Source organism: Acinonyx jubatus, chromosome E2, assembly GCF_027475565.1.
Source record: "Acinonyx jubatus isolate Ajub_Pintada_27869175 chromosome E2, VMU_Ajub_asm_v1.0, whole genome shotgun sequence".
Classification (NCBI taxonomy): Eukaryota; Metazoa; Chordata; class Mammalia; order Carnivora; family Felidae; genus Acinonyx; species Acinonyx jubatus.
Window position 1 is genome coordinate 30,606,065 of NC_069396.1, and position 27,650 is coordinate 30,633,714.

Here is a 27,650-nt window from a genome sequence, read left to right on the forward strand (position 1 = left end):
AGCACAGCAAAGGAGTAGAGGTGTAAAGAACATGACCAACTGGGAGACTACAAATATGGTTTTGAGATGAGGGTAAAAGGAGGGGGTATTATTGAGATATGAAGAGGTCATAAATGAAGAAGGTTAGACATCATTCTGTTATGCATTGGGAGTCAGTGAAAAGTTTTAAAGAAACCTAATGAGATTGGGTTTGTATTTTGAAGTTTACTCGGGTTCTGCTGTGGTTATTAGAAGGTGAGGTGACTAGAAGCTGGGACACTAATTGGTGAAGTACTGTAATAATGCAGGAAACAATGATGGGCACTTGGACTAAGGAAGGGGGGCAAAGAGGAGAGAAAGTTAATTATGACTTGGAACGATTTAGACTTAGTGACCAACCAGATATATGTGGTATCAGATGACAGCCAGATTTCAGTCTGGTTGACTAAACGAACTGTATTATTGTTAATTTAATTTATGTAGGCTCCACACCCAACATGGGGCATGAACTCACAACCCCAAGATCAAGAGTTGCATGCTCTACTGACTGAGCTATCCAGGTACTCCTGAACTGTGTTATTCTTAACTGAAATACAAAATATGGAAGAAGAACAAGTTTGGCATGGAGGAAACAGGAAGTGATATGGTTAATTTTGAATTTTGTGTTTAAAGAATTGGTGAGATAGACTTTAAGGGTAGCAAGAGGCAAAGGGAAATATGGGCTTGGAGTGAGTTCAAGGTCTTAGAGATAAAGATACGAGACCATTAGGATGTTGTTGATAAGTGAAGGCACAAGGGGGGGTGGAGAACAAACCTGTACAAGAAGAGAGCAAAAGAGGAACTTCAGGAGGAAAAGCAATACTGAAAGGGCAGGCAGAGGAAGGAAAACCAGCAGACCTGAAAGTCACAGAGTCTGGACGGAGTCACACTATGGAAGCTGCTGGGGGCGAAAATGGGGGAAAGTTTACAGAAGGAGCAATTACTACACAAATCACAAATCAAGAATTTGCAGCAGGGACACAGCAAATTAGGGCTGAAAAATACTTCATGGATTGGGAAACAGAGCGTTACAAAGATAGAGAATCAAATCCAAACAACAGGTTTAGAGAGAGCTGGAGATGAGGAAATGGGAAGAGACCATATGGCCTGTTCTTCCTAGAAATTACAAAGAGGGCTCGAGGCAGCCAGAAGGAGGAAGAGAGCCAAGAAGAGAAGGTTTATTCTTTTCTTTCTTGTATTTTTACAACAGGTTAAACCCAGATTTGTTCGCAGAGTGAAGGGACAGCACTACTCTTGAGAGGGCTTGAAGAAGTGACAGAGGTGTGAGAGTTGATCGAAGTGAGGTTCTGAGAAAACTGGATGAGCTGCATCTCAAGAACATAGGTAGCAGCTTGAGTCTTGGTCCTGGGGAGGCACCTTTTAACTTCTGGTACATGAGGATGGGGTAAGAAAAGCTAAGAATGGAGCTACGTTTGTAGGCCTGGCTCTGAAGGCGGGCAGGAATCTGAACAAGCTCACCTGTGGGCCCTGGGCTCCTCTACGGAGCAGTCACATGGGCAGTGAGAAGGGCTGGGCTGTGATAGAGGGCTGTCAGGGAACTGCTGAAAGTTTAAAACAAGCAATGGAGGCCATGGGAAGGGTACTGATGAGGGAATACAAGTAAAACAATATTTTGTTAACTATTTTACCTGGAAGGTTCTCCTGAGAAAAATGAAAGCCAATATTTAGAAAATATAAACTAGAAGAGTGCTGTGTGAGGTAACAAGTCCCTCCTAACTCCATATGACTGCATCTCATGACTCCCCATTACTCAGTGTAACAACTCAGAAGAATCAAGTGAGAAGTAAAAACACAGAAGAATGATTCTGAATAAAAGCATCATCAAATTTTGCTGTTATTACTAATAACAATGCCTTATTGTTTGCTCTTTTGTATACACCACCATACTTTCTCAATCATGGGTCTGTTTTTCACTTCTTTTGCAATTATATTTTCTTCTCAGTAAAAAAGTGAGATAATGTTCCACACAGCATTTTGAACAACATGGAAAATAATTAAAGGGGTAAATTCATTACTAGGTTCTTACATTTTGATTTCTGCTTCTGTTTTTTTGTTTTTGTTTTTGTTTTAAGTAGGCTCCATGCCCAGCGTGGGGCTTGAAGTTATGGCCCTGAGACTGAGAGACTTGCATGCTCTACTGACTGAGCCAGCCAGGCACCCCTTATATTTTGATTTCTACTCCTCATCAACTGCTGACAAACTGCTTCTTGAAGACTTAAATAATAGACCTACCTAATTCTTACTGGTATAATTGCTCACACTTTACTAACCGGATTCAATTCCTGGCAGACAGCAGTCTAAGCTGATAAACTGAAAAATACTTTGTAACACAACAGATGTTTTATGATGGTAAGAAAGGTATTTCAAATTTTATTATTAATCATTTAAATTAATTAATCATCTTAATTAATCATCTGATTGGCATACCGTTATAGGAAGGAACTGAAGTCAAAATCCTAAATTGTAATTTACATATTTTCCTGAGGTAATCTCACTTTTAATAATAAAAACTCCATGACAGTAACAATACAGCAACATCAGTACCTATTTTACTTAACATATTTTGACACAAATAATAAAACAACACAATTTTTTTCTATTAAGATGTACTACCTACCTATTGTACCAATTGAATAAGAGCCAGTTGAGTCCTTCCAGTTGATATTCCCTGAGTTGATTGCCATTTTTATAGTCCCTGGATTGATCAATTTTTTTCCAAATATTAGCGGGAGGACGATCCTTTAGAAAAAAAAAAGAATGATGTATTTCAGAGTTTTTTAATCTTCCATATATCTCATACATGGTAAAAGCATTGTTTTTAAACTAATTATAGAAGCATAACATTACATAGTGTTATGACAAAATTTTACAAACATTTAGAGACCAAGTTAGTTCTGCACAAACTCTTCCAGAAAATTGAAGAAGGCAGCATATGTCAACTCATTCCATGAAGCCCTGATACTAAAATCAAAGATATTACACAAACTCACTACACATCAATATCTCTAATGAATACAGATGCAAATTTCATAACACAATTTTAACAAATGGGATCCAATATTGAAAAGGGTAATACATCATGACCAAGTGAATTTTTCCCAGGAATGGAAGATAGTTTAAATTTGAAAATTAATCAATGTTGATCAACAGACAAAAATAGATAATCTCAAAAGATGCAGAAAAGGGATTTAAAAAGTCCAATACCTGTTCCTGATAAAAATTCTCATTAAATTTTGAAGAGATGGGAACTTCCTCACCTGATACGGTACATCTACGAAAAGAGCCAAAGCTTACATCATACTTAATGATTAAAGACTGAATGTTATCTCCTTAAGAATGGAAAAAGGTAAGCATGTCCACTGTCCCCACTTTTATTCAACATTGTACTGCAGGTTCTAACATGTGCAATCAATCAAGAAAAAGAAATAAAAGGCATTAAGATTAGAAATGAAGAGGTAAAACTAAATTCGAAGAAGACATGATCTGTCTATGGACAAATCCTGTGGAATCTAAAACAAAGATAAACTAAACAGTGATTTTATTAGCAAGGTTGCATGACACAAGATCAATACACAGAAAACTATATTCTACATCGTAGAAACAATTACAAACACATTAAAAATTATAACAGCATCCAAAATATACACTATTTAGGAATACATCTCACAAAATCATGTAAGAGTGGTATATTTAAAACTATAAAACATTGCTGAGAGAAATTAAAGAGGTAAATAAATGGACTTTCAGAGACTGAGTCTCAACATTATTGTTAATACCTTCCAACTGAAAAACAGATTCAACATAACCCAACCAAATCCCAGCAATGTTTTTGTAGAAATTGACATGCTGATTCTAAAACCATATGTAAATGCAAAAGACTAGAAAGATCCCAAACAATTTGAAAAATAATAAAGTTGGAGGATTTATAATGATTTCAAGACTTGTAAAAGTTAAAGAATCAAGACTGGGTGGAACAGTTGTAAAGATAACAAATAGGTCAGTGGAACAGGACAGAGGGTTTAAAAATACACCCACATGTATGAAATCCATTGATTTCTGACAAAGTAGGAAAGGCAATTTAGTGGACTAAAAATAATTATTTTCCCCCCAAAATGATGCTAGAACAATAGGATACCCATAAGCAAAAAATGAACTTTGATCCATACATATACTATATGCAAAAATTAACTAAAAATTCATCATTGACCTAGCAATCCCTACCAAAATAACACTAGCATTCTTCACAGAGATAGAACAAACAATTCTAAAACTTATGTGGAACAAGGAAGGATCCAGAGTAGCCAAAGCAATCTTGAAAAAGAAAACCAAGCTGGAGGCATCACAATCCTGGACTTCAATCTGTATTACAAAGCTGTAATCATCAAGACAGTATGGTACTGGCACAAAAACAGACACTCAGATCAATGGAACAGAACAAAGAACCCGGAAATGGACCCACAAAAGTATGGCCAACTAATCTTTGGCAAAGCGGGAAAAAATATCCAATGGAATAAAGACAGTCTCTTCAGCAAGTGGTGCTGGGAAAACTGGACAGCGACATGCAGAAAAATGAACCTGGTCACTTTCTTACACCATACACAAAAATAAATTCAAAATGGATGAAAGACCTAAATGTAAGACAGCAAGCCATCAAAATCCTCAAGGAGAAAGCAGGCAAAAACCTCTTTGATATTAGCTGTAGCAACTTCTTACTCAACACGTCTCCAGAGGCAAGAGAAACAAAAGCAAAAATGAACTATTGGGACCTCATCAAAATAAAAAGCTTCTGCACAGTGAAGGAAACAAGCAGCAAAACTAAAAGGCAACTGATGGAATGGGAGAAGATATTTGCAAATGACATATCAGATAAAGGGTTAGTATCCAAAATCTATAAAGAACTTACCAAACTGAACACCCAAAAAACAAATAATCCAGTGAAGAAATGGGCAAAAGACATGAATAGACACTTCTCCAAAGTCATCCAGATGGCCAACCAACACATGAAAAAATGTTCACATCACATCATCATCAGGGAAATACAAATCAAAACCACAATGAGATACCACCTCACACCTGTCAGGATGGCTAACATAAACAACTAAGGCAAGAACAGATGTTGGTGAAGATGTGGAGAATGAGGATCTCTTTTGCACTGCTGGTGGGAATGCAAGCTGGTGCAGCCACTCTGGAAAAATAGTATGGAGGTTCCTCAAAAAATAGAAGTACCCTATGACCCAGCAATCGCACTAGGTATTTATCCAGCAAATACAGGTGTGCTGTTTCAAAGGGGCACATGCGCCCCCATGTTTATAGCAGCACTATCGACAATAGCCAAAGTATGGAAAGAGCCCAAATGTCCATCAACAGATGAAGAAGATGTGGTGTGTGTATACACACACACACACACACACACACACACATATACATACAATGGAGTATTACTCGGCAATCAAAAAGAATGAAATCTGGTCATTTGCAACTATGTGGATGGAACTAGAGGTTATTATGCTAAGCGAAATTAGAGAAAGACAAATGTCATATGACTTCACTCATATGAGGAATTTAAGATACAAAACAGATGAACATAAGGGAAGGGAAGCAAAAATAATATAAAAACAGGGAGGAGGACAAAACATGAGAGACTCTTAAATATGAAGAACAAACAGAGGGTTGCTGGAGGGGTTTTGGGAGGGGGGATGGGCTAAATGGGTTAAGGGGCATTAAGGAATCTATTCTTGAAATCATTTTTGCAGTATATGCTAACTAACATGGATATAAATTAAAAAAATAAAGCATAAAAAAAATTCATCATAGACCTAAGTGTTACCTAAAACTAAATAAAAATTTCTAGCAAAGATTTCTTAGATATAATACCAAAAGTATGATCCATAAGGAAAAGACAGATAAACTGGACTTAATCAAAATTAGGAACTTTTGTTCTTTTATAGACATTGGTAAGAAGTGAAAAGACAAGCCACAGACTAGGAGCTAAGATTTACAAATCATATATCTGATAAAGGACTTATATATAGAACACATAAATAGTTCTTAGAGCTAAATAATAAGAAAGCAAACAAGCCAATAAAAAATAGGCAAAATATTTAAATGTCACTTTGTTAAAGAAAATACACTAACGGCAAATAAACACATGAAGAGATTCTAAACATCATTAATCGTTAGGAAATGCATATAAAATCACAATGTCGTACCATCATATACATATTAGAATGGCTAAGATTAAAAAGACTGTCAATATCAAGTGTTGACAAGGATGTGAAGCAACTAGAACTCTTATACAATGCTGTGGAGAATGTATTATGGTATGACCAATTAGGAAAAAGTTTGGCAGTTTCTTAAATTAAACAGAACACTGAACATGTGACCCAGCCATTTTACTCGTGCGTATTTACTGAAGAGACATGAAAGCTCATGTCTAGACAAAGACTTGTCTACTAATGTCCATAATACCTTAGTTCTAATAGCCAACACAAGTATTCATCAACAGATGAATGGATAAACAAATTGTGGGATATTACAACAAATCCTACTCAGTAATGTAAAGGAATGAATGAACTATCAATACATGCAATAACATGAATCTCAAATGCTACATGAAAGGAGTCATACAAAAAGAACACTATAAGAACATTTAAAACAATTCATAGTGACATACGGAAGATCAGTAATTGTCTACAGGTGGGGAATGGGGTTAAAGGAAGGAAGATTTTGGGGGGAGGGATTACAAAGGGGCATGAGAATATGGGAGTGATGGATAGTTCATTATCTTGATAATGGTGATGGTTTCAGACATCAAAACTTACCCAACCGTATACTTCAAATATGCAATTTACTGCATGTTGCTTCAAACTCAAACTATCTTTTAGAAATATGATGTAGCTGGGTCTGGTTCAAGATGATAACAGAGGAAGAACCTGAACTTACCTTTTCCCACAGACACCCTAAATCTACAACTACATATGCAACAATTTCCTCTGAAAGCAACCCCAAAACTAGCTGAGTAATTCCTACACATCAGGCAAATGAGAAAAAAACAGGTGAGACAGGCTGAGACACAATCTCGCCATAAACCCAGTGCCCTGTGTAGTGACCCATAATCAGGAAGGAACTTACAACTCTAAGCTTCTCCCTGAGAAGCAAATGGTTTAAATGCTATATGTTGGTACCCCAACTTTTAAGATCTGAACCTGAGAGATGAGCCCCCAAAACATCTAGCTTTGAAACCCAATAGGGCTTGCATCCATGAAACCCACAAGGCTACATAGCTAACTGAGAGACTCTTCTTCAGGTGCTCACGTGGACTCACCTGGCTACACCCCAGGACTAGTGCAGAGGCAGCCGACTAAAAAGGATGATGTATATCGAATTTTCACTCATATTTTAAATCTACCATACTTCTCTATACCACTTTTGATAATCATGGTACAACGAATTTCTTTGAAAAAAAATCTAGAAGCATAACACTGTATGCAAAAAAAACCAAAATCATTTACATATATACTTTAGTCCCACTTTTCAATATATTTTTTCTTCTCCAGTAATAAAAAGCTCTGTCATGAATTTATTCTGGATAGCCAAGACATAAACTTTCTTAAGACTGATGGATGGGTGGAGAGAGAACAATATTCTAGCCCCAAACTAGTAGGATCTAGGTCTCAGGAGGATAAATACATTTCTGAGAAACAAATGCAAGGTTTCCTATGGTCTCCCACTTGCAAGTGAGAGTATATTGTTACTAATCAACAAAATGACACCTCTAAAAATTACCAGGATGGTCAGGGTCAGCATATGGTAATTGTGAAAGAAAAACAAAATAGGCTATTAGTAATCTGAAAACAGCTGGCAATTAAAGCTCTGCTGGAACTAAATACAATCAGGGTTTACTAAAGAAAACATTTCTTAAATGGTATCCAGTGAACTTGAATTTCCAGAATCTCTAAAAACACTTTACATGTTTTATATGTTGTTTTATTTAATAATAGCCTAGCAAAAATCCACTTACCTCCTACAGTATTTAACTATGTTAGGCTTGCACCACTGTCAAATGCATGTGGTACATGAATTAAGGGGATTGTTTCTAATGGCTAATCTCCCTTTATCAAGGACTAAGGCAGTACTTTTCTCAGTCATGTGTATCAAAATCTTTTTTTTTTTTTTATTTAAAAAAAAATTTTTTTTTCAACGTTTTTTATTTATTTTTGGGACAGAGAGAGACAGAGCATGAACGGGGGAGGGGCAGAGAGAGAGGGAAACACAGAATCGGAAACAGGCTCCAGGCTCCGAGCCATCAGCCCAGAGCCTGCCACGGGGCTCGAACTCACGGACCGCGAGATCGTGACCTGGCTGAAGTCAGACGCTTAACCGACTGCGCCACCCAGGCTCCCCAAAATCACCTTTTTTAAAAACACTTTTGCCTGGGGTCTGCTCTCAGACATTCTGATTCTGAAGCCAGGAAATAGAAAACCAGGCATCTTAATTTCTGAAAAGTTCCTAAGTGATTCTGATATGCACTTCTGACTGAGGATCACTGACTGATGAGGCTAAAAAAACTAGGTTACCACTGAGGCACAGTCCCCAATTCCAAAAAGAAAATCTTTCCTTTCCATTATATCCCTTGACCCACCCCTCCCTTAACTAGTTAACACTTTTGCTTCCCAGTACAAGGGAAGGCATTCTGTAGTCAAAGGAATGGGGGTAAGGCTGCTGTTCTCTTGGTGACAGATGATGGATATTACTGAGAGATAAATTAAGAAGAACAGAAAAGAGTTATTATAAAAATATGATCTATTCCATGAACAATTAATTTATTTCCTACTCTTACGTCATATCTCCACATTTTTCATGGCAGCCTTCCTCACTGTGATGCTAACTGAAAAGTGATCTGCGCCTGCCTTTCCATGTATAAATTCCCTCTTCGGTGAACTAAGAAATTTCTGTGACCAAATTACATTTGAAAGAGGACAGGACAAAATATTTAATAAAATCATAATAGGTCTCATTGTGAATTTCTTTTGGTTGGCCCCCAAAACTGGATTCACAGAATAATCTTATGTTTTAGAGTTGAAATAAACAATTTTAGGAATTAAAAGTAAAAAAAATTATTCAACATCACTCATCATCAGGGAAATACAAATGAAAACCACAATGAGATACCACCTCACACCTGTCAGAATGGCTAACATTAACAACTCAGGCAACAACAGATGTTGGTGAGGATGCAGAGAAAGAGGATCTCTCTTGCAGTACTGGTGCAAGTCCCACTACTGGTGGGAGTGCAAACTGCTACAGCCACTCTGGAAAGTAGTATGGAGGTTCCTCAAAAAATTAAAAATAGAACTACCCTATGACCCAGCAATTGCAGTACTAGGTATTTATCCAAGGGAGATAGGTATGCTGTTTCGAAGGGACACAGGCACCCCGATGGTTATAGCAGTACTATCAACAATAGCCAGAGTATGGAAAGAGCCCAAATGTCCATCAATGGATGAATGGATAAAGAAGATGTGGTACATACATACAATGGAGTATTACTCAGCAATCAAAAAGAACAAAATCTTGCCATTTGCAACTATGTGGGTGGAACTGGAGGGTATTATGCTAAGTGAAATTAATCAGAGAAAGACAAATATCATATGACTTCACTCATATGAGGACTTTAAGACACAGAACAGATGAACATTAGGGAAGGGAAGCAAAAATAGTACAAAAACAGGGAGGGCGAAAAAACAGAAGACAGTCTTAAATATGGAGAACAAAGTGAGGGTTACTGGAGGGGTTGTGGGAGGGGGGATGGGCTAAATGGGTAAGAGGCATTAAGGAATCTACTCTTGAAATCGTTGTTGCACTATATGCTAACTAATTTGGAGTAAATTAAAAAAAGAAAATTTAAAAAGAAAAAGAAAATAAATCAAAGTAAAAAATTATAGAATTATTAGCAATAACACAACTTGCCAGAGCCTTCTAGAATTCTAGTTTCTGTATTAGAAAAGTCAATAACCTGTTCAAGTTTTTTAAATTTTTTTTGACCAGGGAAGAGATTAGTACTGCCCCAGCCAAAAAAACAAAACAAAAAAAACCTACCACCACCACCAACAACAAAAAAACCAAAAACCAATGTACTTAATTTATGTAGGCTTTTTACCAACATTCCATATAAAAGTTTCCTTAAAAAATTTTTTAAATGTAAAAAAAATTTTTTTTTAATGTTTATTTATTTTTGAGGGAGATGGAGACAAAATGTGAACGGGGAGGGGCAGAGAGAGAGGGAGACACAGAATCCGAAGCAGGTTCCAGGCTCTGAGTTGCCAGCACAGAGCCCAATGCGGGGCTTGAATCCACAAACTGTGAGATCATGACCTGAGCCAAAGTAAGATGCTCAACCAACTGAGCCACCAAGGCGACCCTAAAAGGTTCTTTTAAAATAAAGCTATTATGGAAAGAGATGAACTGTTTAGTTATAGAGAATTAACTGGTTTATAGAAAAGGAAAAGGTGAGTGTAATAAGGATTTTTTCCTTAATTTATACATACAGAGAATTAATAACTCCACCCAGAGCTGAAACAGATACATTTTTTTCAGTTTATTTATTTTGAGAGAGAATGAGTGTGTGTGTGTGCGCACGCGCATGTGTGGGCAGAGGAGGGGCAGAGAGAGAGAGAAAAAGAGACAACCGCAAGCAGGCTCTGCACCATCTGCACAGAGTCCGATGCAGGACTCCATCTCATCAACTGTGAGATCATGACCAAGCTGAAATCAAGAGTCCGACACTTAACTGAGTCACCCAGGGGCCAGTGAAACTGATATTCCTGATGTATTTTTTATTGTTTATTTACTTATGTTAGAGAGAGAGGGAGAGCAAGTGGGGGAAGGAGAGAGAGAGAGAGAGAGAGAGAGAGAGAGAGAATCCCAAGCAGGATCCACACTGCCAGTGCGAAGTCCATTACAGGGCTCCAACTCATGAACCCTGTAAGATCGTGATCTGAGCTGAAATCAAGAGTGGGACACTTAACTGATTGAGCCACCCAGGTGCCCCTATTCTTCATATTTTTATAAATGACCTGAGAGAAAAAGTAGTGGGACACTGTTAAATTCAGAGATAAGGTAGAAGCATTTGCAACTTTTCTGGAGGGAAATCTGAAGGAAATACTCATCAGAATTATAAATGCACATATGCTCTGACCAAGTGATTACACTTCAGATTTGTCTTACAGACACTTGTACAAGGGCTCCATGTTCAATGTTCGCATTGTTTATGACAGCCAAAAACTGGAATACCCAGTTTTCAGAGGAATAAATTAACATACATAAGATATTATGTAGCAATTTTTAAAATACAGTATTCACTGTGTGCCAAAAACGAAATTAAAAATGCAAAGACTACATAAAACCTGTTGAACAGAGAAGTGTTAAGATTTTATGAAGTTGTCTAAGACGCAGTTCTTACCAAATGTCTTGTGTCAGGCCTTGAAGCTTGTAACTGTTCAAACTCTTCTATTTTTGCAAGATCTACATCTTCTTTTAGTTCCCAAGTACTATCTTCATACGGTAATGAGCACCACTTTACTAAGTAGTAAATAACAGGCTGTAAAAAAAAATTTTTCATTTTACCATTTTGAAAAAGAGTAGCTAGAAACAGTTTCAATATACTCAACCTACATCCATAAAAACTAAGGAAACATTTTTCAGTGTTTTCAGGTCATTAATTTTTTAAGAACAGTAGGTTTTAACATTTGGCAAGTTTAGGTTTTTAATTTTTTTAACTAAATATTTACCTCACCAGTGTCTTTATCTTCACAAAAAGAGACTTCTAACACTCTGTCTACTTCAACGTAGTCTGGGTTAAATGGTTCCTCTTCCATCTATAATTAAAAAGTAACTTGATCGATATTTGACAAAGAAGTAGAAAGATAAAAGCATTATAAACACAATTTAACTAGCTATTTTCTATACAGCAAACATAAGTTTGATTTCAATTAAATTTTCAATGAATGGGATACTTCCCTTTTAATTTCCAAAAGATACCTACGATGTTTGTCTATACTATGAATCAGCATGTTACATATAATAAAAGCAACCAAATAACACTAAAAAATAAGGTACCTTAGATGAGTAGCTTACTCTAGAAGACACGTTCCTTAAAATTTTCCATAAAGGGTCTCTGTACCTTTCTTTTGCCACTTTTCTCAGGTCTATGTGTTGGAGGCCAACCACCCCACCTGTAGGCCCATCTATCAGTTGTATCAAACATTCTTGATCTACTGATGATTCCTGGGCTCAGGACCCAATGACTTAAATGAAAGAGGACTCTCTATCTGAGTGACCTCAAATTGCACTCATTTACTCTTCAACCTATGTGCGCTTCTTTCCTGCAGTTTCCTACTAGGCTAGTGATAACACAGCACTGCCCCCACCCCCTTATTCCCAGTTACACAAGTCAGACATGGAGAAGTCAGCTCAGATTCTTTCTCTTTTTTAATCTCCCACATCTAGTAAGTCATCAATTCTTATAGATTCTGCCTTTAATGACAGCTCAGATTGGTTCCTCCTTCCTCATTCTCCCTACTCGTCACTTCTTACGTGGACTCTGACAACCTCCTAACTAGTCCTCGACTACCTTCTTGCCTCCCTTTGATCCATTTTCACATTGACCCTAGGGTGATCTTTCTCAAATATAAATCTTACCCATGGCTCCCCTGCTTCAAATCCTTCAGTGACCCTCCCTTGTTTGGGGATCAGGCCCACATTGGTTTGCGTGGAATAAACAGGATTGTACCTTTTCCTCCAGCCTCACCTCCTACTGCTTGGCACAGCTGTACCCCAGATTTCATGCTCCCAAAGTACAAAAACACAGCCTTTTCAAACTCCATGTTATGGCACACCTCCATGTTTTCATACTCGTTCTTCTCCCTTCTGAATGGATTGTTGTTCCTTCTCTTGTCTGCCCGGCTGTTTCCTACTCATTCCTCAACGCCTTACTTTCAATAGCCCTTCTCAACTATCTCTGCTGCCTCTACTCCTCTGCTTAACCTTTAAGTACTGTAGTGCTCCATGGTTCTGTGTTTAGTTCTCTTCACTGTCTCAAATCCTTCCTGAACAATGGTATCACCTCGGGATCTCTTGATAACAAAGACACTGCCCAACATCAGAATGGTAACGAGGTACTTTAAGACAATCTGCATAGTTCCAATTTATGTTGTACCTGAGTCAAGTGAGAAAAATTAGTCTTTGTGAAAAGTTAAAAGATTATTAAGTATTTCTAAAATCTTTAGCTCATTAGAAATTTCTGTATTAGAGTGAGGAGGTGAAAAAATTTTGACCTCCCAGCATCCATAAACTGAGGAGGTCATTAGAATCATCAAATTTTTAAAGTCGATTTTATAATTAGAAAGGAAGTAAGAGTAACTTCATGGTGCAAAAATCTGCCGGGTACCACCATAATCTAGTGATTAAAGTTACCACCACCAGTAATGGGGCAAATAGGTATTGTGCACTTCCTGATATGATTTATTGAGAAGGCTACAGTATCATTTCTGTGGTGGTCTTTTACTTTAATTCCAGTGGAGTCAATACACAGAGTTACATTAGTTTCAGGTGTACAATACAGCAATGTTCTTTTAACATGACTTGAATCCCGAGGAAGCATCAGACGCCACCAAATTTACCACCTATACTCTTTTTTCTTTTCTTTTTTTCTTTTTTTTTTTTTTGAGAGAGAGAGATAGCAAGCGAGCGAGCAAGGCGGGGAGAGGGGCAGAGGGAAGAAAAACAAGAATCCTAACTAAGCAGGCTCCACGCTCAGTGCAGAGTCCAATGCGGGGCTGGATCCCACAATCCTGGGATCATAACCTGGGCCGAAATCAAGATTCAGATGCTTAACTGACTGAGCCACTCAGGCGCCATTACCTATACTCTTAAAAATGTTCAAGTAATGAAAAACACAGAAAGACCAATCAAAAGACATATGACAACACAATTCAACATATGATGCTGGATTGGATTCTGGACCAGTTTAACAAACACGAAGACACATCTTTTGCTATAAAAATAGTGGAGCAGTTACTGAAATATGAATAAGGTTTGCAGATGGGTTAATACGACATCAATGTTAATTATATTATTATGTAACAGAATTCTTGAAAACTTAAATACTGATGTATTTGCAACTTGCTTTCAAATGGTTTAAGAAAAAAGGAATGTTCATGGGAGGGAGGCAGAGACTGAGGCAGAGGGAGAACAAATGTGAATGAAAAGCAAACATGGTAAAATGTTAATATTTAGGGAATCGTGTTAAAATATATGTGGGAAAATAAAATGTACAGCATAGGGAATAGAGTTAATGGTGCTGTGATTGCTGTATGGTGACAGATGGCAGTTACACTTGTGGTGAGCACAGTGTAACATACAGACTAGTGGAATCACTATGTTGTACACCTGAAAGTAATATAACATTGTATGTCAACTATACTTCAAGTATAAAGATAGATATAGATACAGATATATATGCATGTGAATTCATTGTACTATTTTTACAACTTAAGATTTTCAAAATAGAAACTCTAAAAAAATCTTCAAATTAAAAAGTTAAAAAAAATTTAGATGAATCTAAAACTGCTCTAAAATAAGCCCATTAAAAGAAGAAAGAAAAAAAATTTAGAGCTGAAAAGGCCATCAACTAATAGGTGAGACCGTTCAAGTGAATTATTCCTATGATGTTTTTGTTCATACACACACCACCTGGCATAGAAAATATGCAACATATTTCATGTACTGAAAAATCTTAAATTTCCATTTATTTGCTACATTACCATTTCCATTACTTGAATAACTCTGCTGATAAAATTCTTTGAGACATTAACCCACTCATATTCAACTCTTAAGTACTGAAATACTGTGACTTTAAAAATACAAGAAAAAACTAAAAATAAAATAAAAATAGAAGAGTTATCTGCCATTCTGAATTATCAGTGCTCCTGCTGCAGCTAGTTTCCAAGCTAAATTTGGGGAGAGAAAATTACTATATGAAGATGGCATTTGTATTCAAATATCAAACTTGGAAGCCTAAGAATTAAAATGAATAAGACTTAAACTGTTGATAAATAACACTAAATGTGTTCAGAGTTCAACACATAATAGTTTCATTTATTTCCTTTTCTTACGTCTGCAAAAAAATGTGCTCTTTGTGCTTGTCTCAGTTTGAATCGTTTGATTTTCTGCTGGATCCTTTTATCTTTCAAAAGCTGCTGTTCTGTGGCCCACTCACAGTGAAGATAGGAGCTAAAATGTTTATAAAAGCAATATATTAGAATGACAGAGAAAATCATGTTTTGTTTTGTTTTTTTAGATTTATTTTTAATCATAGCATCCAATACAAAATATTCAACTTTATGAATAGGTAGCTCATCATTTCATTTAATGCCAACAAGACTCCGTTCAATTTCTAAAATAAAGCCACTGTGATCATTATATCCTAAGGAGACTGTAGTATAAACATGTGCAATTTGCCACACAAAACAGAATGATAAACCAAGTCATCAGGGCAACAAGATGTGATTTATCAGTTACTTCTTCACTGTATTAGTTTTGTTATGATCAGAAAGCTAACTTATTTCAAAGCCAATGTAATTTTATTTAAAACACTTTCTGTCACATAAGTATAGGAAAAAGTGGAATAAAATCTGAAAAGTTCAACAACATAACAAGTAACGTTTATAATTTGTAAAAGAATATTTTATTCTTTCATTTTGATGTTAATAATTAGTGTTTTCTGGAAGAAAATCCCCTTAAACTTTTTTTTTTTAATGTTTATTTGTTTTTGAGAGACAGACACAGTGAGAGGGGAGGGGCAGAGACAGAGGGAGACACAGAATCCGAAGCAGGCTCCAGGCTCCGAGCTGTCAGGCCAGAGCCTGACATGGGTCTTGAACTCACGAACTGTGAGATCATGACCTGAGCCGAAGTTGGACGCCTAACCGACTGAGCCACCCAGGTGTCCGCAAATTCCCTTAAATTTTAACATAAAGGGTTTGCAGCCTTTTAAGTTCATGCATTAATTAAACACTTTAAAATGCAGATAAAATAAAAAGAATAATTTAACTTAATATATTTAAACGTTAATTTATATTTAAATCAGTATTTTCTATTATTTTTCTATCTCAGATACTTACTAATTCTTGTATTTTACAAAAAATTCTTCTGTATCAATCATCACTCCAGGTGATACCTAAGGAAATAAAATCAACACTTAGGAGTGTAACACTCAGGCCACGTAAAGTGTGCAATGGAACGTGAGATTACTTACTTCCTTTTTTGTAATTCTAGAAGACAGGATTTTATCCACGATTGCAGCATCTTCTTCACTTGGATTCTCCTATGGGAGGGAAGAAAGAAAATACGAGTCATATTTTAAAAACTCCTTTAGTTGCTACTTTGTAGGTTTACGAACACACTAAAATTCAGCAGATGTTTATTGAGCATGCGTGCCGGGCGTGGTGTTAAATGTTAGGAATACAAAAATGGAAAAACATCACTGTTGTTACTGTCCTGGTCAGCACCTGCATCTTCATCACTGGACACGTACTGTGCTTAATGGGCTCAGCGTGATCATCAGCACTTCATGTATATATTAACTCATTTAACCCTCACAAGTACACAACAAGGTAGGTACTATTATTGTCTCCACTGTACCGATTAGGAAGCTCAAGCACAGAGAACATAAGTGCTTGCCCAAGGTGTCAGATCACTCAGTTGGCAGGTGAGTGGCTGGGCCACAATCCAGACAAGGAAGGTGACAAGAACGCACAGAGAGGAAGATGCACACTCAGAGATATAGAGCGTGCACCCATATTCATAAGGCCAGAGGAGTCAGTGCTTGTGAAGAAGTGGCATGAGGTAAGGCCTCCCTCCCATCCCCCCCCCAAAAAAATCCACACAAAGGGCTCTGTGCACTGGGCTAAAAACACATCATTCTATTCTGTAAGACTTGGGGAGCTATTAGAGGAGGTTTCAGTAGAAAAGTACTATGATCAGGACTATAATTCAGAAATATTCTGCAAAAAGGATAGCATTTGGAGGAGTTTCAGAAATACATATGTAAGGGGTGAAAAACAAGGTGATAAACTGTATGAAGAAGCAAAGGAAGAAAACAGAAAGGATGAATCTCTAGGTTTCTGATCTGAATAATTAATGGTTCCTTTAACTACAATATGGAATCCAGGAGGAAAAGCTGGAGCAGATTTTAGGAGGAAAGATAATGAGAGTATTTTAAAGAATGTATGTTGACTTCAAATGATTTGTACTTATAATCCCAGATCTGTCTTACCACAAATAACTGTAAAGGCTGTTCACCAGGTAAAGGAGCTGAATTCTTTTTTATTTTCATAGAACCTTTGAGCTCTTCTTCAGATTGTTTCCCTTCTGCATCTTCCGCATATTTTTTTCTTTTAATTTGACGATTTGATCTTCTTTTCTGTAATGAACCATAAGGATCATATTTATATGACAGATTTTAAAGGAAAGACTTTAAAAATAATTACTCCTAGTGTGGCAATTTTGTACATTAAATTTTTGAAATTGTCTTCAACATCCATCTTTTCTCATTTTTCCTTTTAATTAAAGGAAGATTATAATTTTCCCTTTGCCACAGGCTCAGAATCTTGTTCTACTTCCTAACGTTTCAAATAACAAAGAATAGTCATACCATTATTACTCTTCTTTAGAAATTATTACAATTAAAAAAGATTTATTTAACCACTTCACACCTTGGGCAAAACATATTTTATTAGTAATACCTTTATTACCTGTCTTTAGAAACTATTGTTGAGAAGAGTAAAGACATGTTTTATTTAGCTATTTCACACTTTGGGCAACACATACTTTAAACTGTTAATACTTTTGCAGTTTTTGCTTCAAACCTAAAAAGTGCATCAGATGTATACTGGTTAAATAATTAATCGGGGACATAAAACTAGAACACGATATTAAATAACTGTTACCACAAAACCCACAAACTTCTGTTTAAAACAGAATGAAATAATGTAAAATATTTTAAAAGAGATACACAAAATAATCAAGTAAATCTACCAAATAATTTAATGTGTATGAAAGAGGAACCTGTTTTTTACTGACTTTACTAGCTTCCCTTAAAAAATAAAAAACACTATCAAAAGCAGAAGTAAGCCTTTTGAAAAGTATTACATTTTAAAGTAATCTAAGTGATTTAAAATCAGATATAATACACATGGCTTTACTTACCTCCCTACATATCTAATATTTGATCTTCCCCACTATAAAATCAAAATCTCAACTTGGCTTGAAAATTTCAAAGAACCTAGGTTTGCTTTTTTTTCCCACATCCCTAAAATCTCATGGGTGGAAGCATCTCAGCCAACTTTTCTATTGCTCAATATTTGGTATATCTACCCCTTCTTCCTTCCTTTTTCTATGCCATTTTATATATTTAGTAACTCCCATGACATCCCCCCACATTAAAACCAGCAAAATGACCTATGCATTCTCCTTTTGGTTTCCGCGAATATCCTCAATTTGGTAGGCCTTTCATATTTCCATAGCCATTACAAAAATGCCTCAATCAGTGCAGCAGGCTGAGGACAAACTGCATTCAAAAAATTGCAGTGGCCTTTTACATGCCTCTGCCTGTTTCTCGAGTTGTGGAATACTGAGAGAAAGAAAGGTACTAATATGGTGAGTTAGGTTAGCCAAATATAGTAGATAACCTCATGACTCATGTAGGATGGGTCACCATCTCTTGGCCATGAAGACATACACATTTTCAAAACTCAAGGTAACACTGTTGTTAATATGGGAGACAGGAAGGTGGCATATAAAAGTTGTAATAAAAGGAACTTCTAGAAACCCAAATTTTCCCACATCTTATTTTGAAAAAAAAAATTACTATTACTTGAGGGAAAAATTCTATGGATCTCTAATCTAACACTAGGCTTAAGGAATATTTAGAGTTCTACTACAGGCATCATATAGCTCTGAATACTCAAGAATAGCTTAAATTAGTAAACCAACAGTGACATTTATTATTCTAACAATAACATGTATTACCAATGTTATGTCTCATTGGGCACAAATCTTCTAGGTAGTGAAGTTTAAGAGTAATTCGATATACTTTTAGAAGATTCCATTTGATGTTTTCAGCATTAAAGTTTCCTTTCTGGTCACTTAGGTATCTATTAGTACTTTGAAATGCCTCATTTAGGTCTTTCGTAAATTGTAAATGAGTGGCCTGAAAGAATCCTTTGCACTAACAAAAGTGCACATTTAGATAATTCTTCACAAGGTAACATGAGAGCCACGTATCGTAAGCTGCATACTCATCCTATGAAGACTTTATCAATCTAAAAGATGAATTAAAAAGTGTGAGTTATGTGATTATTGCTGGAAAATATAAGATTATTATAGATACTATAAGATTATAGCTGGAATCATTACAGTGGAATAAATTATATTCCACTAGAGAACACAGCTACACATCAGGCCAAGCCAAATGAGGTGCCACTCTCAACAAATTATCTTTCTCTGTCATGTAATATCTCTACTACTTTAAAAATACAAAAACTAATTTGGTGTGCACATTTTTGGCTAACGTGCTTTTGTCTGGCTTTATGTCTCTATAGTGTTTTGAAAGCACAATTTAAAATGGTGACAAATTCTTTTTTTGAATATTTTTCTAGGTTTTTCTTCTTAGAGGCTTCAAAAGATCAAACTACAACACTTTACATAAGAGGTCAGAAACAGGCTTTTAAACAACTAACACATCATTCCGATAACACGTCACTTGTGTCCTATAATAATCCTAACATAATGTACTGTATGCGCTTTTAAAAATATTAAGTCTGCAAACATAGTCAGACTACTGAAGTACTCTATATGAAGATTAAGGGTAAAAGAATTAAATATCACATTTAGATTTTTATTCCACCTGACTCTAAACCTAAAACTTAAATTAGTTTTCACGCCTTCAAATCTTGACAGTCCACTGTAAGTGAAAGCTACATGGCTCTTTCCATCATTCATATAATGGAACACTTAAATATATCAATAATATAGATTTATTATCATTTATCAGAAAATATTTCTTTCCTTCCCCATTTATATTTTTGCGTTAACGCAATGCAGCAACCTACAGCGAAAAGCACGGAAGAAATGCGCATGTTAACCTATTCTACCATTTCGTTGTTTGGTAATAACAATAGTGGAAAAATGGCCAGCAGTATCCTAGCAAAAATTCAACTGAATTTTCTCATGTTGAATAAGTTAACTGTAAGTTTGCCTAGGTTAAGGATAACATGTGAAGAAAAAGCCAGGCCATATAATATTAGGAGCTTCAGTCACTGCCCTTACCTCAACTCTTGCAGCAGCCCAGGAGCCTTGAGCCACTACTCTCCCATTGGATAAGAAGCTGCATAAGGAAGAAGAAAGGCCATTCAGGGGCTTTCTGGCCCCATAATTCAACAACTGCCACCACCCATACGGCCTAGAGTTGTACTTTAATTATTAGGGAGCAGAGGGTGGCCTGAATTATTATGACCTTCACTACATATAGACTTTTTAACTTCACAAGGTTATTTTGAATATCCACCTATTCAAAAAAAAAAAAAAAAAAAAGGCAAAATGCACAGTATTCTTGTCCACATTAGGGGATTTTTAATAAAACTGGTTATCTTTTTTGACAGAAGCAGACCAACGGAATTATTTCTAGGAACGATTCAATCCACTTGCTCTATCATTCTATGTGATTCTAAAAATCAATATCTCCATCATTAAGTTCACTCAAAAGCACTCCATAAGTACAGGATAATATCACTAGATATTTCTCCATACTAAAAGCCATCAGGGACTTTGGACTGTTACTTAACCTCTCTGGGCTTTGGTTTCATTATCTGAAAAATGAAGGGTTTAGAGAGGATATGTAGGTTCCCTCCCAGATCTAACATTCTATAGCAATACTGCTAGAAGCACATTTTGCTGTCTTAAAGTTCTACCATGTAATACAATGTAGTTTTACTACTAAACTAAAGTATAAATAACCATAAAGCAGTTTTATGCTATCTAAATAATTCTACCAGTGCTTCATTTCTCAGAAAAAATGTAATACTCACTTGAGGGTCTTCCTCTTTGAGTGTGTGCCGTGGCATCTGCTCTGTATCAGATATTTCATCTGAAGACTCATTCTTTCTTTTTTGTTTCTTACCCAACGTAATAATGAGTTTGCTGTTTCAAGAGGAAAGGAACCAACAGTAAGAACTCTTTTGCCTTTTTCTATTTTTGGTCATATTAAGATTGGCATGATAAACTTTTTTCCATTTTGTATCACATGAATGTTCAACCAAAGATAACTATCATGAAATCCATAATGACATTTTCAACACAAGAACTGTATTCTAATGGAACAAACACAAACCAATATTACAGTTAACGTACTTCTAGGCATAGAAAGGCAGCCAAGTTTTAGCACTTGTTTCTCAGGCTCAAAATCATTTTTCATGGGAAAAATGTCAGGTGACAGAACTGTAGTTAATAATTAAAATAATCCATTTATTATCTTATAGATTTGGAATGAGGGTTTTTTTCCCCCTTCTACCTCTTACTAAATTCAAACTCCTCACTTCTCCCCTACTTATTAAAATTTTAACAATGAATTGTTCTTTCATTATTTCATTTATGTTAAGGCCTATCTTAGCTGTACTGTATGTTCCTAAAAAGTTAAAAGCTCTTCTTTTATATTTCCACAGTTTGCCTGTCTCTCTCATATATATGTGTACATGTGTATATTAATATTTATACACACCCATTAAATACAAATGTTTAAAATGAAAATGTGTTTTCAACTTTTTTTCTTGATCAGAGGTACAGAAATTATAGAGCTCCCACATTTCCTTATTTTGGGTTCAACAGATAAGGGGGCATGATTTTAAAGCACCATACTAACCACAAATCATGCTAATTGCTTATCAGGGAAATTCTATTTTAGATATCCATATTTCAAACAGAGAAAACTTCCCAAAATATTTTGAAGTGTGATATATCAGAAACAGAATTTTCTTCAACAATTATTTACTAACGTGGGGCAACTTGGAGGTTAAAAGCACACACTTTGAAATCATAGCATCAAAAATTTTAAAACTGATTCCACCACTTACCTATCTGTAAGACACCTGGCAAATTACCTGATCTCTTTTAGCCTTAGTTTCCTTGCCTGGAAAATAGAGATATTCTAATAGCTACCTCTACTGTTGTTGAGTATTAAGTGGGATAATGCATATGAGCTCTTGGCAAAGTCCTGATACAGTAATTTCTGAACTAACCTCTAATTATTATATGCCAGGTGCTCCTAGGTTCTAGGATTTGAAGATAAAGTGGACACAGTCCCCAACATTAAAGTGTCACTGTTAGAATATGAACACAGTTAAAAGGCAAAAGTGGAAGTTAGTGCCAGATGTAATGTGAACACCAAAGAAGAGGTGCTTATGTCTACTGAAGAATAAAGGAGGTATAGAGAAAAGGTAAAGTTTGAGATAGGAAACTAATGATAAAAGGGGGTTTAATTGCTAGTGAAAGAAAGGGGAAGGTACATTCCAGGTAGGGGGTGATATTACAGAAGAATGAGAGAAATGTGCAGAGATAAGGGTGTGTCAGAAATACACAAAGTACTGGGGCACCTGGGTGGCTTAGCTGGGTAAGCATGGACTCTTGATTTTGGCTCAGGTCATGATCTCACGTCCTTGAGTTCAAGCCCTGGTGTCTGCTGTCAGCACGGAGCCCACTTTGGATCCTCTGTCCCCCTCTCTCTCTACCCCTTCCCCGCTCGCACTCTCTCTCAAAAATAAAATAAACGCTTAAAAAAAAAAAAAAAAGAAATATACAAAGTAGTTCAGGAGGAGGAAATGGAGAGATGGTCATCTAGAAAGAGTGAACAGAAGATCCTTGTATGACATGTAAGGAGTTAATATTTTAGTTTAAGGCTAGATTTTAAGCTCCACAGGGTGGGAATTGAAACAATCTAAATCTGTCTTGTTCACCACTGACAACAAATGGCTCTGAGATACTCTGAATAAATGAAAACAACCAAATAATAAAGCAATTGGGAGATATGAGAATTTTACACCAATAAGTTCTAGGGATTTAATAATATAGCATGGTGATGCTAGTTAAATACAATACTGTGTTGTCTATTTGAAAACTGCTAAGAGAGTGAATCTTAAAAGTTCTCATAGTGAGGAAAAAAACTATCACTAGTGAGGGGATGGGTATTAGCTACACTTAATTGTGGTAACAGTTTTGTAATGTGTACATATGCCAAATCATTATGTTGTACACCTTAAACGAATATAATGCTATATGTCAATTATCTCAATAAAATTGGTGGCAAAAGGAATTTCCAACAAGAGAGCAATGCAACTCAAAGAAGTAAAATGCAAGGCAGGGAAAGGAGCAATCAGGCAAATGACAACTCAAGCGAGAGATAGCGAGAGCAACGGGGTCAATGACTGGCTGCCCAGATGTGAGGCAAGAAAATTCTAGGAAGAGTTATTCCCAGATTACTCTTGTATTGTACTGCATGATTACCACCTTCAACAGGAGAAGGATGACTCTGACTTGGTATGTCACCTGCACTCTTCTGACGACGTGAAGAAAGCAGACAAGAGGTACAAACACAGCTTATGTTGGAAGCAGGAAATCAGAGAAAGTCCAAAAAGATATTCTGAAACAGTAAGAAGGAACTAGCCGTGTTTGTACTTCATTCCTTCTCACTACTTTCACTGGTCATGTGTTCCCCTGTCTGGTGCCGTTTCCTTATGTTGGTTTACCTCCTAAAATACAACTCTCCCTTGAGGTCATGTCTACGATTAGATACCACATGATCCTGTTCTTCCTCCTTCTCATCCACACTTCCTAAAAAAGTTGTCTACACGGTCGGTTTCATTTTCAGTCCTCAACCGGCCATTATCTGAACTCTTGGAACTACTTTTCATTTTCAAAGCTTCCACTTATCTAGCAGAGGCAGCCTCTGCTGACTTTTGCACGCATTCTCTCATTTGATGTTCGTATGATTCCAAGAGGCAAATACCAGCATTTTATAAAAGGAAATGGAGGCTTAGCGAAGTTAAAGAACTTGTTCCAAGTCTCACCTATAGTAAGAATAGAGATAAACATTAAGTAGGCCTCATTCCAAAGCTTGAACTCCTAATGTCTGAGGCCACAAAGGACCTTTGTAATGCCAAACCCAAAGGGAATTTTTAACGCTTTACTACCAACGCATAACGAATCAGTTTTTCCTTTTCTGTACCCTTGGCCATGGGACACAATACTCTCCTGGTTCTTGCTAAACTTCCTTGGCTCCTCTTCCTCCATCTATTCTTAGTATTGGTAGTTTTCAGCATGATTCAGTCCTCGACAACCCTTTTCTATCCATCCTGTAAACTTTGTTGTTTCTCAAATTAGGGTCTTCAGCCTTCTTTTCTATCGGCAGTCCCTGAGAGATGAAATCTATTCATAAAACCAGCTGTTACTTAGACATGTCCACATGGATATCCCACTGATATCACAATCTCAAAATGCTCCAAATGCAACCTCTTTCTCCAAACCTAATAGTCTACTAATACTAAAGGTAAGTTCAGAAAAGCGCACGCATCAAAAGAGAACAGCTTCATGAATTTTCTCAAATGAACACAAATGTGTAACCAGCTTCTAGATCAAGAAACAAGACATTATTGGGGCACCTGGGTGGCTCAGTCAGTTGTGTCCAACTTTGGCTCAGGTCATGATCTCACAGTTTGTGGATTTGAGCCCCGTGCTGGGGTCTGTGCTGACAGTGTGGAGCCTGGAGCTGGCTTCGGATTCGGATTCTGTGTGTCCCTCTTTCTGTCCCTCCTCCACTCATTCTCATTCTCATTCTCATTCTCTCTCTCTCTCTCCCTCTCAAAAATGAATAAACATTAGGGGCGCCTGGGTGGCTCAGTCAGTTAAACATCTGACTACAGCTCAGGTCATGATCTCCTGGTTCGTGAGTTCGAGCCCCCCATCAGGCTCCGGGCCGTGGAGCCTGCTTTGGATTCTGTGTCTCCCTCTCTCTATGCCCCTCCCCCGCTCACAGGCTGTCTCTCTTAAAAATAAATAAACATTGAAAAAAAAAAGAAAAGAAACAAGACATCATTAGTTTCCCAGAAGTCTCCTCTAGTGCCTCCTCATCCAGTAAAAATCTCCTCCAAAGGGTGAGCATGATGTTCTTTGTGGTTACACAATACAACCTAAGGCATTTGGGCAGCCCATCTTCAGTGGCAAGGTCAGGGATAACTCTAAGTAAAATCAGGTAGCAGAAATATATGTTTGATGCACTCCCCCATTTGCTATCCATCTCCAAACCTAAATGCATATTTCAGACTAGTTTGTAGATGAGACCAAAACTAGTAAAAAGGACACTTTAGCTACTTAAATAACAATTTCCTATGAAATGCAAACTAAGGCCTGTTACTACCCTTCAATATATTGCATAAAAAGGTATTTTCTCAATGTTGAGTAAGCTAACCAAATTATGTGAAATGCATCTTCTGATACAGGTTGCTTAAAAACTCAAATCTATAAGGTTGCTTAAAAACCCATATCCCAAAAGTAAAAAATTCAATGAAATCAAAAGCAGAGATTCTTAAATATTTTGTATTTATGAATTACTATGAAGAGGTTACACTGTTCCTTTGTGGCGGTGTAATGTAATGAAATGAAATCTCTCTCAGGACAGTGTACCAGGCTGCTTAAACATTAGTTTATAGACAAGTATTGCCTAAATCTCTAGAAAAGAAATACTAATAAGTGCCACCAGATCAACTTTAGACATCCACCCTTTTTGGCTGAGAAGGGTAAGTCAGATAAAAATATTTTCCGTAATAACTTAGATAAGCCTTCATTATATTAATTATTTGAAAAATGTTCTTAAAAAAATTTTTTTTAACATCTATTCATTTTTGAGAGACAGAGAGGGACTGTGAGTGGGGGAGGGGCAGAGAGAGAGGGAGACACAGAATCCAAAGCAGGCTCCAGGCTCCGAGCTCTCAGCACAGAGCATGACATAGGGCTCGAACCCTGAACCGTGAGATCATAACCTGAGCTGAAGTTGGACACTTAACCAACTGAGCCACTCAGGTGCCCCTACTTGAAACATATTCTTCAAAACAAAACAGTGCCTTTTAAATTTTATTTTCTGTATATTCTGTATTTTCTTCCAATGTTGTTCTATAGGCCTGGTACAGGTATCTTTTTCCATGAACTCATTAACCATTCTCTTAATCCAGGCAAAACTCTTTTTTAAATCCTAACTTTGTAAGAGATATTTCAAATATAGTAGTTTTCCACATAAACCTTTCAAAGTTCTAAATATCTACACATGACCTTTCTGTTCAAAAACGGTACATTTCCATGGTAGGAGACAAGTTGATTCTAAAACATTAAGTCATGCTTGACTGACATATTTCTGAGTAAAATATAGATATATTTTAAGATTTAAAAACTAGGGTTACTTACACAGAACACTGATTCTTGGAAACAATGAAGACATATTGGTTTATTATAAAGTTCTAAAACAGTTATATAGGTGACACTACAAAGGGGAACAAAAATTAGGTTGGTATTGATGAGTAATTCCTAAATGTGTGAGGCAGCCTTCATTGGAAGTCTGTCTGTTAAAAATAAAGACTCCTAATCAGAAAACCTCAAACAAACCCAAACGGAGAGACATTCTACAAAATCACTGGCTAGTAAGCTTTACAACCAAAAACACCATAAAAGACAAAGGCTGAGGACTGTCCTGAATTGGAGGTGGTGTAAGGGGGGATGACAACACAGTGAAATGTAGATTCCTGGCTAAAAAAATGGAACAACTGACAAAATTTACATGAGATCTCTAAGTTAATAGAATCGTGTCAGTGTGTGTGTGTGTGTGTGTGTGTGTGTGTGTGTGTGTGTGTGTGTGTGTTTTCTTTGACAACAGTGCTTTGGTTATATAAATGTTAACCTTTGAGGAAGCTGGGTGAAGAGTCTAAAGGAACTCTGACCATTTCTACAAGTCTGAGATTAGTTCAAAATAAAAAGTTAAAAAAAAAATGACTGATTTGTTGGTCCCAACCCTATGATTCTGATCTAGTAAAGTGGGACTCCAATCGGACTTCTAAAAAATTCCTGAAGACATTCTGATGTTCCACTAGGTTTGGGAACCACTGGTTCAGAGTTATTGTCATTGAAAACTCTATGAACAAGTATTCAGGATAATAAAACTATTTTATATTCATAGAGCACTTAAAATACCAAAGTGCTTTTGCCTACAATATCTCAGTTGATCCTGAGAAAAATTCTGACATAGATATGGTACTGGTCTATGATACTAATAGGGAAACTTCAGCACCAGAAGGTGAAATAAACTGCCCAAGTCATAAGTTTAGTAAAAGACAATAAAGGTCTCTTTATTCCTGGTCTACTTTTTAAGAACACATCTTACTGATTTTAAAATAAAATGACATTACACTTCAACCAGTCAATAGATACTTAATATCAATAAATATACATAGTTTAATGGA

The 27,650-nt window shown here is 36.5% G+C and overlaps 1 protein-coding gene across 11 annotated transcripts in view; it reads right to left on the reverse strand.

Moving 5' to 3' along the window:
- CHD9 (chromodomain helicase DNA binding protein 9) overlaps positions 1-27,650 on the reverse strand; it is a 232,426-nt gene that overhangs the window by 73,555 nt on the left and 131,221 nt on the right. For all 11 annotated transcript variants that reach the window (XM_027044406.2, XM_053210485.1, XM_053210487.1 and 8 more), the window contains 8 exons: positions 21,186-21,297; positions 17,375-17,521; positions 16,355-16,423; positions 16,221-16,276; positions 15,213-15,330; positions 11,829-11,915; positions 11,501-11,638; positions 2,657-2,778 (listed from right to left, as the gene is read on the reverse strand). In XM_027044406.2, the coding sequence (XP_026900207.1) occupies positions 2,657-2,778; positions 11,501-11,638; positions 11,829-11,915; positions 15,213-15,330; positions 16,221-16,276; positions 16,355-16,423; positions 17,375-17,521; positions 21,186-21,297 (849 nt within the window). The remainder of the gene's footprint in view (positions 1-2,656; positions 2,779-11,500; positions 11,639-11,828; positions 11,916-15,212; positions 15,331-16,220; positions 16,277-16,354; positions 16,424-17,374; positions 17,522-21,185; positions 21,298-27,650) is intronic.